Genomic DNA, 16137 nt, shown 5'->3' with positions numbered 1-16137 from the left:
ATTTAGTCATAGATATTTATACTGTGCAACAATATCGAGTGGCTGGGACAGTAACGACCATGCTTGATGAGATGTCCTGTTTTTGTTGTTGGGTACAATCTTCATGATCTTGGTTTTTGTCACATTTATGATTAAGTTGTTATCATTAACATATTTCCCTAATTGGTGAAGCAGCGCTTGCAGACCCCTGGGCGTTTTAGCTAGTAACACCAGGTCATCAGCATAAAATAACCAGGGGACTGCAATGGGTCCTAAATGTGGCGCATCCGATGTTACTTCCTTGAACTCCTTCGTTACATCAGATATAAAGTAATTAAACAGGGTAGATGCCAATAGGCAACCCCGTTTTAGACCTTTATAGGTGTTAATGGATCCTGATGCTGTCCCACCCATTGATACTCTTACTTGAATGGAATTCAATTATCCAATGATGTAAGTAGATGGGACAAGAGCTTTTTGATAATTTACTAAATAGCGATTGCCTTTATATGGAATCGAAAGCAGTCTCGAAGTCAACAAAAGCCATAAAAACTGCCTGTTTTACTTGCAACACATGCTGTTTAATGGCACGCAACACTTGCAAATTAATTGCGGTGCCTAAGCCTGCTATAAACCCCGTTGTAAAGGATCATTAATGCCTGCTTCGTTGGTCCATTCATTTAAATCTTTCAGTAAAAATCGCGCAAAAATCTTCCCCGGGGCATCAAGTAAGGCAACTGGTCTGTAATTGTGCGGATCTAATCTGTCTCCCTTTTTGTATATAGGGACTATAATCGACATTTGCCAGGAGTGAGGTATTCTCTTGTTACGTATCACTTGTTCAAATATTATTCGCAAGATGGAGGCCCATGCTTCTGGATTCTTTCTCAGCATGACATTAGACAAGCCATCACAATATCAAACTCATCAAAGGTCAGCTGACCATTCTTGTTGGCCTTCCCATCCGATAGTGGACTGGGCCACAGAACATCTGCATATAGAGATTCATAATATTGAATCCATACTTCCTCTGGCACTGCATTCATCTGCAGTATCGATTGTTTGCCACTGTAAATTGTTTGTATTAAGGCCCACGCTAATGCTGAGCTCTTGGAGGCTATAGAGTACAGCATGGATTGAGCGTCTTTTATGATCATAGCCGCCTTATGGTGTTTTATCCAATTTTTGTATCTGTTTTTACATTTTGCAATCTCTTGTATTTTATTAGTGTTATCCTGCTGCATCAAAGCCCTTATATCCTTTTTTAGCTTGGCTTTCTGACTCCGTACCTCTTCATCATACGTGTGCAAATGCAACTGCTTTGTCCCTGTTTTTAATTGCCCTTTGTTTTTAAATATTTTTAAAATGGCAACATATTCTCCATCTAAGTGGGAGATGTTTGGTTCCAGGATGTCTTTGGATATGATATAGCCAGTCGTAAATCATTTAGACCAGCTGGAGTCCAGTTAAATCGATTCCCTTTTGAAGAGATTGCCATCGCCTTGTCGTACCGTTGGAGACCATTTTTTACAAGTGTCTTAGGCCATGCCCAATTCAATTGTAGAATGTTATGGTCGCTCTGTACCTGATTTATGACTTTGAATAAAGTAACCTTGTTAAACAATGCACTGTCAACATATATGTAGTCAATTGTAGAGGCCCAAAAACCCTGTTGCCAAGTTGACTGTGGAGGAATATCGGAAGGCACTGCACCGTTGACCAGATTAAATCCTCTCTCTTTCATCAGGCTATTCCACTGCTGCACCGTCTCCTTCAACTTCCCACTTTTATCGACCAAACAGTTCATATTCAAGTCACCAGCTATGATGATATGGTTTACAGCAGGATTTTTATCAATCAAATTTAGACAGATGTTTAAGTCTCTAAAGAAGCGGCTGTCCCGAATGACTAGATGGTTCCAATATAAGTTCAAACATGCTATTATCCTATCTTCTGAAGTAATTCGCACCAGCTGGATGAAACTGTTTGGAGCCAGCCATTGTTCAATTCTTAGGCCACTGGAAAGTTTGACTGCTATTATGAGTCCGGCCTTTGGCCTGCCCCTAGTTTGTTTGTTTGCAGGCACCAAAGATACTTGATGGTTCTCCCAAACAGGAGGTACGTTAAGGCATACCTCTTGTAACATAATGATGTCATATAGCGCCAGGAGGGACACCGAGGATGTTATTAAATGAACGTGTCCTTGAGTGTTTCAGGAGGCTAACTGTGTTGTCTGGCTAGTGTCAGTGATATTCAGCTAACATCTATTCATCCCCTTTTCATTAACAGGGTACGACACGGATCTTGTTTGGTTGTCATTGCCTGTAGAACACACCACTGTTAAGGGATTTTGCATTGTTGCTGTGTCTTGAAACGTTCTTTGGTATAGATTGAGATAGCTGTTCGTTACCTGCAGTATTTCTTTTGGCTTTAAAAGAGGAAAGCTTAGCTGATATATTTCGGCTTTCGCTTTCCAGATTTCCTGTTTCACTAAGGCCGACAGCATCCAAATCTTTACCACTGATCGGTCATAGTCGTGAGTGAATTCTATTTGTGCTATGTCCTCAGATTTGGTGTCTTGTAAGTTTGGGATATTATTTAATATATTTTCAAAACCGAAGATCGATTCAAATCGTATAGTCCAATTTCACCACCACGGAACTGTAGAATTAGACTTACATGAGTTGTCGTTGCATTTGTTATGTCGATTCTTTGGATTGTTCTTTACTTCATATTTCTTGATCTGAGCTGTTGAAGTACTACTTGTGAAAGAGAGCCCTTCACCATAATTCGTATTATTCTGACATAATTCCGAATCATCTGTGTTTAACTTGTTTATCCACCTTGACTTCTTATTAAGAGCATTTTCCTCGGTGGTATTTAATCTGACACTTGGTTTCAACCGTGACATAAAAAGGCCTATTGATTTTTTAATATCCTCGCGCCTACTTTCCAGTGTCACAAATGGGTGATATTCAATCTGACTTGATTGGACTCCCACTGAGCTCAAGATCGCCTGCACATCTGGGTAAGTCCTTAACGTGGCACCTGGTTTTTCTATTTTCGCCACTTCGTCAACTAGGTTATCCAGAGGGTCATACTGAAGATCTATTTCCACTGGTATTAGTCTCTTTTAGTGCCAGGGTTTTCGCTGGAGAATTAGCCTTACTTCGTGATATTGCAGAGTATTTACCTACGATGGCAGCACTCTTTTCCTGCGCCTTTTTGTCAGCCAGAGACAACAGTTTAACGAATTGCCTGGAGTTTTTATTCTTTTGCATTTTCGTTCATTTCTGATTTTTAGACTTTTTTACCATAGGGAGCTCAGTAGTGAGTTTTTTGTTTTTAGTTTTAGCACTGAAGATATTATACAGCGAATCACTCGAAACAGATGGCAAATTTACTGGTTCTAGGTTTGATGCAGATCCTACCAGTGTAGTCGCATCCGGCTCAGTTATCTCGTTCCCCCCACCCTCTTGTATTACACACCCCTGCTGCACATTCTTTTCCTTCACACCATTTTCTCTCTTTTCATTCGCGTTAGCTTTTTCATTTCCTCCTTCTGTTGGGACATTTTTTCGTCCGGAGAATTCATAGCTAGACTTCTCGGACATACCAGATCTGTCGTTTTATCCTGATGCCTGCTTATATTGGAAGTCAACAAGGGTTTAGTCCCAGATGTTTGTGTCGCCTGGTTTTCCAATAATTCTTTTAATTGAAAATTCTGATCAGTTATCCTTGAGTCTAAAGTTTCTTATAGTTTCACCAATGAAAACAACGCCACATTCATAGCTTGCAGCGTTGTTTCGGTGGGTATCATCATGTGTGGTATTGGTAAACTCGGAGGCATAGCGTTGTTATGTTTTGACTGTTGTGGGGAGGGTTGTGTAAAAGAGATGGACAACACCGACGATTCCAGAGAAGAGTCCGGAAACATTACCGGTGATTGTGATAGATGTTCCCCGCCCAACGGATCACTTAATTGATTGTCAATTTCGCCGTTCCTGGGGAATGGCGGAACAGTTATTGTTTGTGGTGCAACTTCTTGTATTTCTTCATTGCCCCCCGATGGGGGACTCGTGAGATCTATAGTATCAGCCGCTTGGATTTGTGCGGGTTCTGTGTGTATTAGAGCATCAATTGTTGTTTTAGGTTTTATGGGTAAAGCATAATCGCCCAGCAAGTCTGTTTCAGTAAATGCTGCCAACAATGAGTCTGATGGCGTACATAAATCCACTGCTAACATTCTCGGGGCGGTGTCAACCGCAACCGCTGCAGCCGGCGCCGCCATATCGCTGGGAACACACACTATTTTTTTTCGGTCTTGCTCGCGGTTACCTGCGCCACTGTTAGCAGGTACTCGGAATAAAATTTGCAAATGTCGCTAGTTTGCGACATTGATCTGCCACGGGTAGAATCTCGTAGGGATGTGCTCTGCGAGATTTGTTCAGGTGTGGTATGCAAATCATACGGACGGTTAGCTAACAGTTCAACTGGTGGCATATTAATGCGCAGGGTATACAGTATAACCATCAAGATTGAGTTATCTATAGTTGTATTACACTGTTTTTGATTGAAAAAGAAAAATAAAATAGCACGGAGTGCATGCACAAATTAGTGTGGCTTACCCTCCAGACCCTCAAGCACGATCAGCACAATCAGCCCTTACGAAACAGCCCTTGCTGGAAATGCGCGCGCGTGTGCTGGGCTGAAGTAGGGATTGCTGGGAAGGGGAGGAGGAGCCCGCACAGTTACTAAATAAATAAATAAAATAAAATAATGTTCAAACAGTTGTTTTAAAGCGCTAAATCCTTATATAGAAGAGCGGTTACAAATCCTCGCTTGAACTGGTACCGTGATCAGTGAAGCAGAAGACACAGATTTCCAAAATCGAGTTGGGTCTCACAGCAGGCAGAGGTTCCTCAGCACAATCAGCCCTTACTAAACAGCCCTTGCTCGAAATGCGCGCAGACATTTATTTAGGTGCTCATAATTACCAGTTTTATTTTTCCCCTCAGTAGCAAAGTTCACCCCCAACCTTGACAATAAAGGGCATATGGGGGCACACTTTGCCTTTAAATACAAATCGCCTCTCCTTTTAAGAGCCATCGCTCAGAGTTATTAAACCCAATTCGAGTCGTAGATATTCCATTGGAACAGCCTGGGGAATATTCTAAATGTTCTCCCAGAATCTTCCTTCAATAATATTTAGCCGGCTCAAATCCTTTTGGGTAATGGCTTCCTGGCCAATAAGGATTGTGGGGCAAAAACCTTGTTTGTATAATAATAGCAGTCTCTTTAGACTGTAACCCATAGTTTTTCTTGCAAAACCATTAAATAGTGCACTAAGCTGGATCGCTTTCCTGCATTTTGTCTGCTTCGGATAACTTGATGATCTGCTAATCTCTACACCCAGATACAGATAACTTAACTGTATACATACTCAATAACACCCTGAGCCACTGACAATATAGGCTTCTTTGTCGGTCTGTTTGAGAACTGCGTAGTTTTGGTTTTATCAAAGTTAACAACCAGATAATTTTCCTCAGCATATAGGCATAGTTCTTTGATGGTTCTTGACATGCCCTTAAACGTGTGGTTGAAACTACAAGATCGTCTGCATAAAGCAAACACATAATGTGATAATTTCCAAGTCAATTTGCCACAGACTGGAATCTAACCGGAAGAAATGCTAGATATCGATTACAAAGCCGGGTGGCCAGCAGGCATCCATGCTTAACCCTCCTTTTTGTTGGAATCCACTTCATGAAATTACCCTCACTACTCATTCTTACTTGTACCATGGTATCAAAGTGCAGTAGCTTTATAATCTGCAGTAAGTCAGCAGGACATCCCATCTTTTCCATCTTATCCAATAGTATATCATGATTAAACATACCAAAGGTAGCCTGAAAGTTGACAAAGGTGACAAAGTACACGGCTGCCCTTGCAAAAAGCTTTGGCGGTTAACCTGTCTACCAATCTCAAGTTATGTGCAGTTAATGAACCTGGTCTAAAACCTGTCTGGAAAACATCAAGGATTACATTTGATTCTACCCATGACTGGATCCTTTTTAGGACAAAAGCGTCACATTTTTTCCCTGTGACGTCTAACATCGTAAGTAGTCGGCGACAAGCGGGGACCTTTCTTATACACAAGGATCATCAAAGCATCGCAACAAGATTAGGGAATGGTTTGATTATGACAGACATTAGTGTCAAGAGTGTCTAATAACTGAACCCATGTATCTGGGTCTCTTTTAATACCACACTTGCCAGGCCATTTGGGCCAGGAGCCCTTGTTCTCTTTAATTTACCAATTGCGGTCTGGATACTTTCCTGGTCTATTTCAAGCAACCAGACAACAGAACCTGTGCTTGTGACAGATGGTTTTCCCTGTTTTTACATTAATATTTTCAAAAATGTAATGGTTGTGATGTATGCTGTTCTAAAGTTTTGTCATGTTTTCATTTTGTGATGGGAAAATCCAAGTAGGGTTTCTTTATGTAAACAGAAGTGTCTTGCTCCAGAAAGCTACATATTTTGTATGCTGTTATGTATTGGCAAATAATGTGCACATCATAGTTCCATTCATATTTTCTAGTGCCTATTACACTTGCCAACATTAAGATGTCTGGTAGAGGACTCCTCGAGCGAGACATGGTTTCCCGTGCCAAAAAGCAGATGGATAAATGCCAGGATCCTGTGGAGAAGCTGAGGTTACAGTGTTTAGCCAGAGGATCTGCTGGAATTAAAGGCTTGGGAAGGTGCAGTATTACCAGTATTCTCTGTATGTTCTGGTCAGACGCATTTCATATCCTTCTAGAAAGCACCTACTTCAAATTGTGACTATTAATTGACTAGCAGTTAACATGAAAGTCACCTTTCCCAGGCCTTAGACTTCCATCACACAACTAGACATTTGGCCAATATCTTGGCAGCCTCAGATATATTTGATTCTGACACGCCCATGTTAGAAGTAAAACCTTAGAAGAATAAGTACAGTAGTAAAAACAACCTTAACAATATTTACACCTGTTGCCTTCTGTAATATTTCTGGCGTTGAGGCCTTCACTTAGCCCATTGTTCACAAAGCATTTGTTTAATATACAGTTGATCATGTATGCTGTTAAGCCCCTACTCCTGATGAATTATGGTTGCATTACTAAAACATAAGATATTTATAAAGAATGTATTGTTAATGCTATCTTAACCTTATCCAGCTTCTCCCGAACACCCTCACCCCAAAAGCCCTGACTTCTATTTTTCTTGAGAAACTGCTTTTGAATAGTAGGGTCTCTTTGGAGCATTTGCATAGCATGCACCCATCCAGTAGTAATATTCTATCAATGCACTTATTGACTTGATCATGCAGGACTGAGACCTTTGTGGCAGAGATTAAAAAAACCTGGAGGTAAGATGTAGCACCAATTTGGCTCCTGCTTGTAGCTTAGTTTACCTAGAAATCGTACTTTTGGTTGATTTTCCTTGTAAACTATGCAAATACATAGCATAGGACTCCTATCTATTAAAGCAGTTTCTAGTTTGATTTCACAAGGTAAGTGCTATTGCTAAAGCCTGAACAATTTGGACAATTATATCTTGTTTTCGTAACGAGTACATTGCATTTTCTGGTAGGTCAAGAGTTGCCCCGTAAATCCAAGGCTGCAGGGACAGTACTTTTTTAAAAATGTAACCTTAATGTTTATCTGATATATATTTGGGCAGTGTGTCTTGGAAATCATGAGCGCCCTTCAGTACGGTTTACCATTCTGCGGATTTCAACACCCACTCTCCGGTTTTTATCACTGGCACGAGGCAGTTGAAGTTGCAGCAAAGGCAGGCCTATTTGCATCTGTTCGCGCCAGGACGTGCCAACATGTCAATCCTAGTTACTCTTGAGAATATCTTTTACAACTGTAGTCAAGCACACTTAACATCCCAACTATAACTAATGCCTACAGGCTTTGGCGCTATAGAAACACAAAAATAAATAAAATAACACTAAATATTATTTCTGAGGCTGGAATTTGTTCAATTAAGAAGTCCTCTCTCAGCCCCTGGTCACAAAATTTATTCACATCAAATAAGAGCAGCCGCAAACCAGGACGCACAGTAGGCTAATGAACAGGGAAACAGAAAAACAAATTGTATAGCGATCCATGACTTGATTTTAGACAATAGAGTAGAGTTTGTGTTTTTGAGAAAAAAATGGCTGTCAGAAGACCGTACACCTGCTTTCAATCTAGTTCCATCTGGATGTAAAATGAAGTTGTAGAATAGAAACAAATAAAGATGTTTTTTTTTTATAAATCCTCCTCGACATGCTGCATTCATAGACAAAATTAACTCCTTCTGGTTATATCAGGTCATGGGACTGAGGTCTTGAATACCTATTTACTTCCCTCTTTTCTCATATTTTCTCATGTCTGCTATAGTGCCATGATCTCACTGACTACGTCATTCATTCCCAGCCCTGAAGTGAAATATCATTACCTTTAAATAATTTAGGGTGTGGGCAGACCTGAGATGCTCTCCCAAAATATTTTATCTCCGTTTGAGGATGGTGAACTTAAAAAACATATCCATGGGCCCACCCATGATAAAGGGCAGACTTTGAACAGATTTCTCTGTCACGTTAGACCTGACCTTTCAGTGGAAACATCAATGTCGGTAGAACTTTTGGCTCATTTACTGATTTACATTTTCCTGGCAAGTATCACAATTCAAAACTTACAACATTACAGACCAAATTTTGAGCAAGAGAAATTGGAACTCTTCTCTCTAAAATGCATGAGCTGATTCAGCCGCTGCTTTCTGAGTCTGCTGCTGAAACCCCAGAATTACTTCTGACTCAATTTAAAATGTCTTTAGAGTATTGCCTTGTTAATTTTCTTCCTAAGAAACAAATAAAATCCATAAATGTATCTTACATCCTAAAGTTAAATGGTTACATTCTTATTTGGCAGAGTTAAAAACAAAAAAAGGCCCTGGAAAGCAATTGAAGCACTTAAGACACATCACTCTGTGTCTTCTATTTGATTAGAGTCAGAAACTATAAGAAGGTGGTCCAATTAGCAAACAATGGCACACTTTCCAAACCTAATATACTCTGCTGAAACCACTCAAAGAATTGTTTTAAATTCTAAATGAATTGAGGAAACCAGAGGGAAATAATTTAAGAATCCCTGATCTCACAAACTGTGCGATAAGCTCTATTATTTTAAGATAAAATACAAACATGCATATTGATATAGAAACTAAATCACGCTAAGAATTGAATGAAGAAGCTACTCTGTTAACCGTGCCATCACATACACTAGTCTTTTACACCTGGAACTTGGGCATATTTTCAGAAATGAGTGGCTTCCAGGAAACACTCTGGCTTTTTCGGTTTATGCCCAGTGAAGAGGCTACCTTATGCTCTCCCATACAGTTAGGCCTCAGACCCTCCATGTCACCTCCCTCTGCCTCCCTCTGCACGCAGCACCCCGGACATGCCCAACACTCCTCCTGTGGGAGATTCCACATAAGCTGATCTTCTCTTCCACCGATTCTCTACCAGTATAGCATTAGCTCTATATATGGGAGATAACAGTAGGATTTCTGCGAATGCAGCTTATCCATAATACAACACGATGTCCCTGCAGGGCTGCGCCACAAGGTAACAAGTGAGATGCCGACGGTTCTTGCCAAATGTCTGCAATATGGTGCCATGTAACACCCCCCTTTGTGAAAGTGCTATAACATATTAGTGTTTGCCTATGATATGCTATATAACCGGTACTCTAGGGGTGGGCCCTAGAGAGCTACGGGTGCTGACTGCCGGGACACGTGTCCTTTTGTATTTTCCTGCTTCTGCACTGATGATGTCTGTGCATGCTTTGTATTTGCGCTCTAATACAAGAAGCTTGGTTTCATGTCAGTTTGTGTCTCATCCCCTTATTTGATGCAAACTGAAGCTGATGGCGAGGGGCCCTTGGGAAGGGGCCCGATCTCGGCCACCACACCAGCTAATATCTTTAAAGAGATCATCACCTTGCCCAGGGTTGCAGAGATAGTCTGCAAAATCCTGAATCTGTCAGTGTCCTGGATTTTTACTCTATGCCTCATTCCGACCCTGCCAGTCCGGACAGAACGGTGGCGATAAAACCGCTGCCACCGTTGTTTCCGGACCGGCTGATTAAGAGTCCTGCAGGCGGGAGGTGTCATTCCCACCAGGTCTGACCTCCTGGTGGGATTTACACCACCCGCCTGCAGGCACAAATGGAAACACCAGCTCCGTCATAGACCAGTGTTTCCATTGTCACCATCCCCATGGAGTAATGGGGACTTACAGAATTCCTCCTGTGGAATTCCCGGGTCACCAGGGTCGTAATGCTCTGGTGATTCTGGGAATCACGGAAGCGGAATGGTTATACGGGTCCAGCGGTAGCCTTAGTTTTTCCAGCACGGTTACCGCCAGACTCGTAATGAGGCCCCCTGTCTTTTTTTAAACAATTTATTGTGATACCCCTACTGAAGAAACCTCAGGCAAGCCAAAAGGATTTAGCAAACTACAAACCAGCATTCAATATATCGTTTATGACCAAACATCAGGAACATGTGGGGGGGGTCTTACAGGACTTTATTGAGAGTAATAGCCTCCTACATCCCAATCGGGCTAGTTTCTGTCCCATGCAGGGAACTGAATCAATTCTGGTATTCATTATAGATGAATTATGATTTCTGGTAGATGGTAGCAATGTTAGTGTCTAATTAGCCTAGACCTACATCAGCGGCATTCTATGCTGTCCACCACTAGATCCTGGTCTCCAGATTACCAGGTTACAGAAGATTGAGATTCATGGTCAGGCCATGGCTGGCTCAGCTCCTTCCTATGACCTATATACCTATATTCTTTATTTAATAAGGCTCCTGGAAAAATCAGGCATGTAATTGTATCATTAGCCTGACGAAACATAGTTGTTGATTAGCCGTCAGCCAAGAGACAAAGCAGCCCACAATCAGCTTGCATTTTGTCTTCAAATTGATGTGCATGGCAAAACACCAACTCCTTGAAAACAGACGTTCTGATTGTAGGTGCTTTCATCTTGTCTGATGTCTAGCCAGCCTCAATCTGTCCTACAGAATTAGGCATGTGTGTACAGCCTGGCTGAGAAGGTCATACATCTGGGAATCATATTAGATGCCTCTCTACCCATGGTTTCCCAGAAAGTGGCAGCAACTATTACTGGCTTTTATGTTTTATCAGCACTGAGAAAAAGCTTCCCTTTCCTATCTTTCAACCTTTTGTGCTTGAGCATTAAGGCCCATGTAATTTATAAAATTGAGTACACCAAGAGCATTTTTATCAGTCTACCTGTCTATCTATGCTTACAAAATGCACCTAAATGTCAACTTCTGCACTTGAATCATCACATGCTTACACCATTGGCCGCCAGTACAGAAAAGGATTGAATTTCCATGTTCAGTGTATCGCTCACCAGGCAACTTCTGGCAACAGCTCAGTTTTCTTGCAGAAAAAGTTTATTATTACAGCCTTTCCCACACAAATCACTAATCTACTAAGTGACTCTTGTAGACCCCCCCACTTTAATATGAACTCTAAATGGGAAAAACATCTTACTGTCTTTACAGCTAAGTGGTGTAACACACTCCCCCTGAACCGTCACTTTATTGAGGATCACTCACACTTTAGAAATGCACTGAAAACTCACTTATTGTCTTCAAAAGGTTCTGATTTTCATGCTTACATGGATAGATTATTTAATGAACGCCAGGAACCCAGCCATGGCAGTTGTTACACTATACAAGTTACCTATAACCAAACAATTATGCAATATGATTAGTAAGTCCGCCTGTGTGCTTTTTGGAATGCCCAAGACCTCAAAGCCAGATTTTCAGCCATTATAATGAGAAGATAACCAATAATTCTTCAGGCAATTCTAAAAACTAGATTGGAAGGTTTTGCCTTTATTTTCACTTTGCTACATACAGTTTTACAGAAACACTAACAAAATGTTGCACACAATCTATGTACACGCACATACACAACTGTTTCCTGTTCTCCAGAAGTAACAACTTGGTGATGTCCTACACTCACTATGCTCTTTTTGCTCCTGCTTACCAACTCTTTATTTTTATTTTTTTATATTCCAGTTTGAATTCGTGCCAATGCAACATGATTAGCAGATGCCCAAATAGTGTAATGTTTGCAACACCTCTAAGGGGAAACTGTTAACCAAAAACCTAGATTTGATAGTACTCTTTCAAGAAATTGTATCTGCCTTTTTGAATCCCTAATTTATCCATCCAAAATGATTACAAAATGATCACAATCTGATAGACCTTCATAGCGTAGAATTGCATGGACCTCTTTAAACACCCAATTTATCTCAAATAGTCCATAACCTTTTCCCTTGATCAAGTCAAAATCCATATTTAGGTCCAAAAAGGCACTTTGACACAATCAGGTTTAAAATCAGACATTGATTTACAGTATTATTCTTCCTCTGAAAACCTAATTGACAAATAGCTGGAATACCCTTCTCTTCTACCCAATCCTCTACCCAATCCTGCAAGGCAAAATCATACACAGTACACTTTATGTAATGTTGACTGTTGCAGGTTTTAACAGACGTTGCATAAAACATTTAGCTTTGGATTAAGAGGCTCACAATTGTTATTTTTAAATCTTTTACAGTGGCTGAGAAACCTAGGCAGGCATGAAGGTAACCAAGTGTAATGTGGTTGATCTAGGCAGAATAGCCTTTTTAGAAAAAAATGTAGAGGAGAATCTATTTGGAATCGGGCCTCATTATGTTACTGCAAAATGTACCACTACGTCAACTTACAAGTGACAAAAGAATTGGTGGTAAATCCGCCAAGAATCATCAGAAAACAGCAGAATTACCTCAAAAAATCAGAGGAAATTAGGCCAAAAACGCAGTACAATTACCTCCACAATAAAGGTGTAGGTAAATGCATTCAGTTGTCACAAATGAATGCACAGGCGAATCTCTAGGGGTGTGGACATCTTCCTAGATACCAGGTCGACCTAATATACTCTGACAGACACTGAGGAATCCTCCCATAGACACAACAGAAACCCACCCCCAGCTACATGCCCCAGGGACACTGGGCGAGGTGAGGGGGTCTACTATGGGGTGGTGCTCCACCTACGTATGGTGTTGCATGGAGCCCAAATCTTAGCTGGCCGAATTTGTATACCTGGCCAGGAAGGAATGCACAGCACACAATAAAGAGATGATGATGGCGGCAGGTGGGGAGGACTCGATGGCAACGAAGAAAGATGTCGCCTCACTAATGGAGGAGATCTGGGGCATGAGAGCTGACATCGGCGGAAATGTTGACAAGATCAACGTCAGATTTGATAAAATGGAAGAGAGACTATAAGAAGTAGAACACAACCAATCCCTCCTGGACTCCTTGGAGACCCAAATGGACGTTTGGATGGGCGACATTGAGAGAAGGGAAGCTGAAATGGGGCTACAGATGGATGATTTTGAGAATCGTGAAAGCAGGAACAACCTCCGGTTCTTCGGGGTGCTGGAGAAGGAGGGGAGACCAAGAGGGACCTCAAGGGAACAATACATGAAATCACGAAGCTCCTCTTCGAGGACGACTCACTTGACGAAACAAAAATTGAAAGGGCCCACAGGGCCGGCAGCCCAACAGGACGCCTGAGAAAGGCAATAGGCATGTTTCCACAACTACCCAGACAGGCTCAGGATCTTAGACAAAGCGAAGGCAAGGTGGTCGGTGCTGTTAGGTACGGCAAGGATTACCATCTTTCAGGATCTGTTCTCCCTCACTCTCGCAAAGAGGAAGCTGTGCCTACCCCTGACAAAGTGGCTGAATGGAAAAGGTGTACGTTACAGATGGCGATTCCCATCCTTCGATCTTGATGGGCAGAAGTACAGGTTTGTGATGGAGGAATAAATAAATAGAGCCATGAGGAAGCTATTCAGCGAGGAAGAACCTGCCCCGGGACCCCAGATGGAGAACAATGGAGACAGAAGTTGGCGTATTAAGGGTGCGAAAAGGATGAGCATCCTGGGCTCCAGGAAATGTATGAATCTCAGTACCCCCAACCCCACACCCAACTCTTCCTGAGCATATTCCTCAAGGTGATGTGGAGTCAGTCGAAGGGAACCTTATACATATGGAGTGAACTTTTGGGGTCCGTCAGAAAAGAGGGGAGCACACAGTCTACACTCTATGGACTGCAAAGTGCTCCAAGGTTTGATTTGGGGTCTACGAAAGTTTGAGAAAGTTTTAAAAAATGTTTAATTGAAACCGTGTTTGTTGGAGTTTGGAGGGCTGGGGTGGGGGCACTCAACATTGAGGGACACAGAGCTGAGGTCTGGGTTTCGGGCTTCTTCGGTGGCTCGGACTCGCCTAGTGATGGACACTGGGGGGGGACCGGGCGCTGGGGGGAATTGTGGGGTGTATGGGGGTTCTGGAGGGTTAGATTTGGTGTGATGGCTCTTGTTATGTTCACCAATGTAATTGAGCTTGTAGAGCTTAGGAGGTCAGCTTTTTCGATGGAGATTCACTTTGGGCAGATGTCTTGCTTATGGCTGCAATAGGTGGAGCTGGGAAGGGTGACAGTCTCTGTGTATGTACACTGAATGTTAATGTTAAAGGGCTCAACTCCCCCACAAAGAGTTCTCTGTTTGCCAGGGAGCTTAAGAGATCAGGGATTGATGTCCTATTCCTACAGGAAACTAGATATCAGAGGAGCGATGAACAGAAGATCCCCACTGGCCTTATAGGGGTGAACACTGGGGGTCGGGAATGTCTAGAAAGGCAGGGGTGGGGATTCTGGTGCGGAAGGGGGTCTGGATGGAGGTAACAAAGAAATGAGCGGACACGGAGGGGAGGACCCTATTGATCTCAGGCTTGATCAAGAAAATAAGGGTTACCTTTACAACAATTTATGCCACAAATCCGGGTCAGAAGAGATTCCTGCAGAGAACCTTAGAGAAAAAATTGGGGGAGGCACAGCTGCATCTTATACTCGGCGGAGAGTTCAATATCTGGATGGAGGTGAACCTGGACAGGCAGGCCAGACATGAAGGTGAAGGTGAACCGCATAAACAGGGAGATGCAGAGCTCAGCGTGGCCATGGAGCTCTATGGGCTGAGGGAAATATGGCAACACTTATGATTGGTTATTTATAACGCGCTTTATACCCAGAGGTTTCTAAGCGCGGACCCGGGGATCGAACCTGCGTTGCTCCATGTCGTCTTGCTTCCAAGGCGAGCACATTGCCTCTGAGCTATCCTCCCGAGACTTGCACCCACAGATGAGGGGATTCACTTCCTTCTCCGCCCCGCACGGTACTCTTGCGATGATAGACTACCTATACACATCAAGAGACTTATGGGAAGTGATAAGGGACTCAGGAATTTACCCAATCTCGTGGTCTGACCACGACATGGTGTCTGTAGACATCAACTGGGACGGATTGTGCCCCAGAAACTCCAAATGGAGATGTAATGATTCACTATGGAAGGACCAGGCGTTTAAAGAAGAAATGGAAGATAGAATTAGAGATTCTTTCGGCATCAATGATACGGGAGAGGTGAGAAAGGGCACAGTATGGGACGCAGCTACAACCACATGGAGGGGCCTGCTGATTGGTGAGCGGGCCTGTAAGAAATGGGAACGTACGCTCATACAGAAAGGGCTAAAGGAAAAAATAGGAGCCCTGGAAAGGCTCGCTGAGTCGTCACCCGCAGATAGGGAGGACCGTATTTTGGAAGCCAGGGGTCTGGGAGAGGAGCTAACATTGCTGGAGGAGGGGAAGATAGTCTGTAACCTACAGTTTGTTAAACAGAAATGTTATGAGAAAGGAGATGAGGTTGATGCTCTCCTAGCCGCAAGACTACAGGGACATCGGGCTGAGAGATGGGTCATGGAGGTCGAGGGGGGGTGATGGAGGCACTGCGGAAGACATTCAGAAAACATTTGCCCTGGTCTAGGAGGTTCTATATAGGAGGGATGGGAAGGCTCCCACGGAGGAGATTAATGAATATCTTGAAGGGTCTCATCTCCCTTGTCTACTGGGGGTCAAAGCGGAGGCCATGGAGGCCCCAATTACAGGGGAGGAAATCCGGAATGCTATAG

The 16137-nt window shown here is 42.6% G+C and overlaps 1 protein-coding gene across 3 annotated transcripts in view; it reads left to right on the top strand.

Annotated features, from left to right (window-relative positions):
* CAPS (calcyphosine) overlaps positions 1-16137 on the top strand; it is an 830344-nt gene that overhangs the window by 157982 nt on the left and 656225 nt on the right. For all 3 annotated transcript variants that reach the window (XM_069649586.1, XM_069649587.1, XM_069649585.1), the window contains one exon: positions 6584-6746. In XM_069649586.1, coding sequence (XP_069505687.1) covers positions 6610-6746 — 137 coding nt within the window. In that variant the 5' untranslated portion in view covers positions 6584-6609. The remainder of the gene's footprint in view (positions 1-6583; positions 6747-16137) is intronic.

The sequence above is a fragment of the Ambystoma mexicanum genome, chromosome 1p (assembly GCF_040938575.1).
Source record: "Ambystoma mexicanum isolate Mex_15411 chromosome 1p, UKY_AmexF1_1, whole genome shotgun sequence".
NCBI classification, from domain to species: Eukaryota; Metazoa; Chordata; class Amphibia; order Caudata; family Ambystomatidae; genus Ambystoma; species Ambystoma mexicanum.
This window is presented reverse-complemented; position numbering and strand designations above follow the sequence as displayed.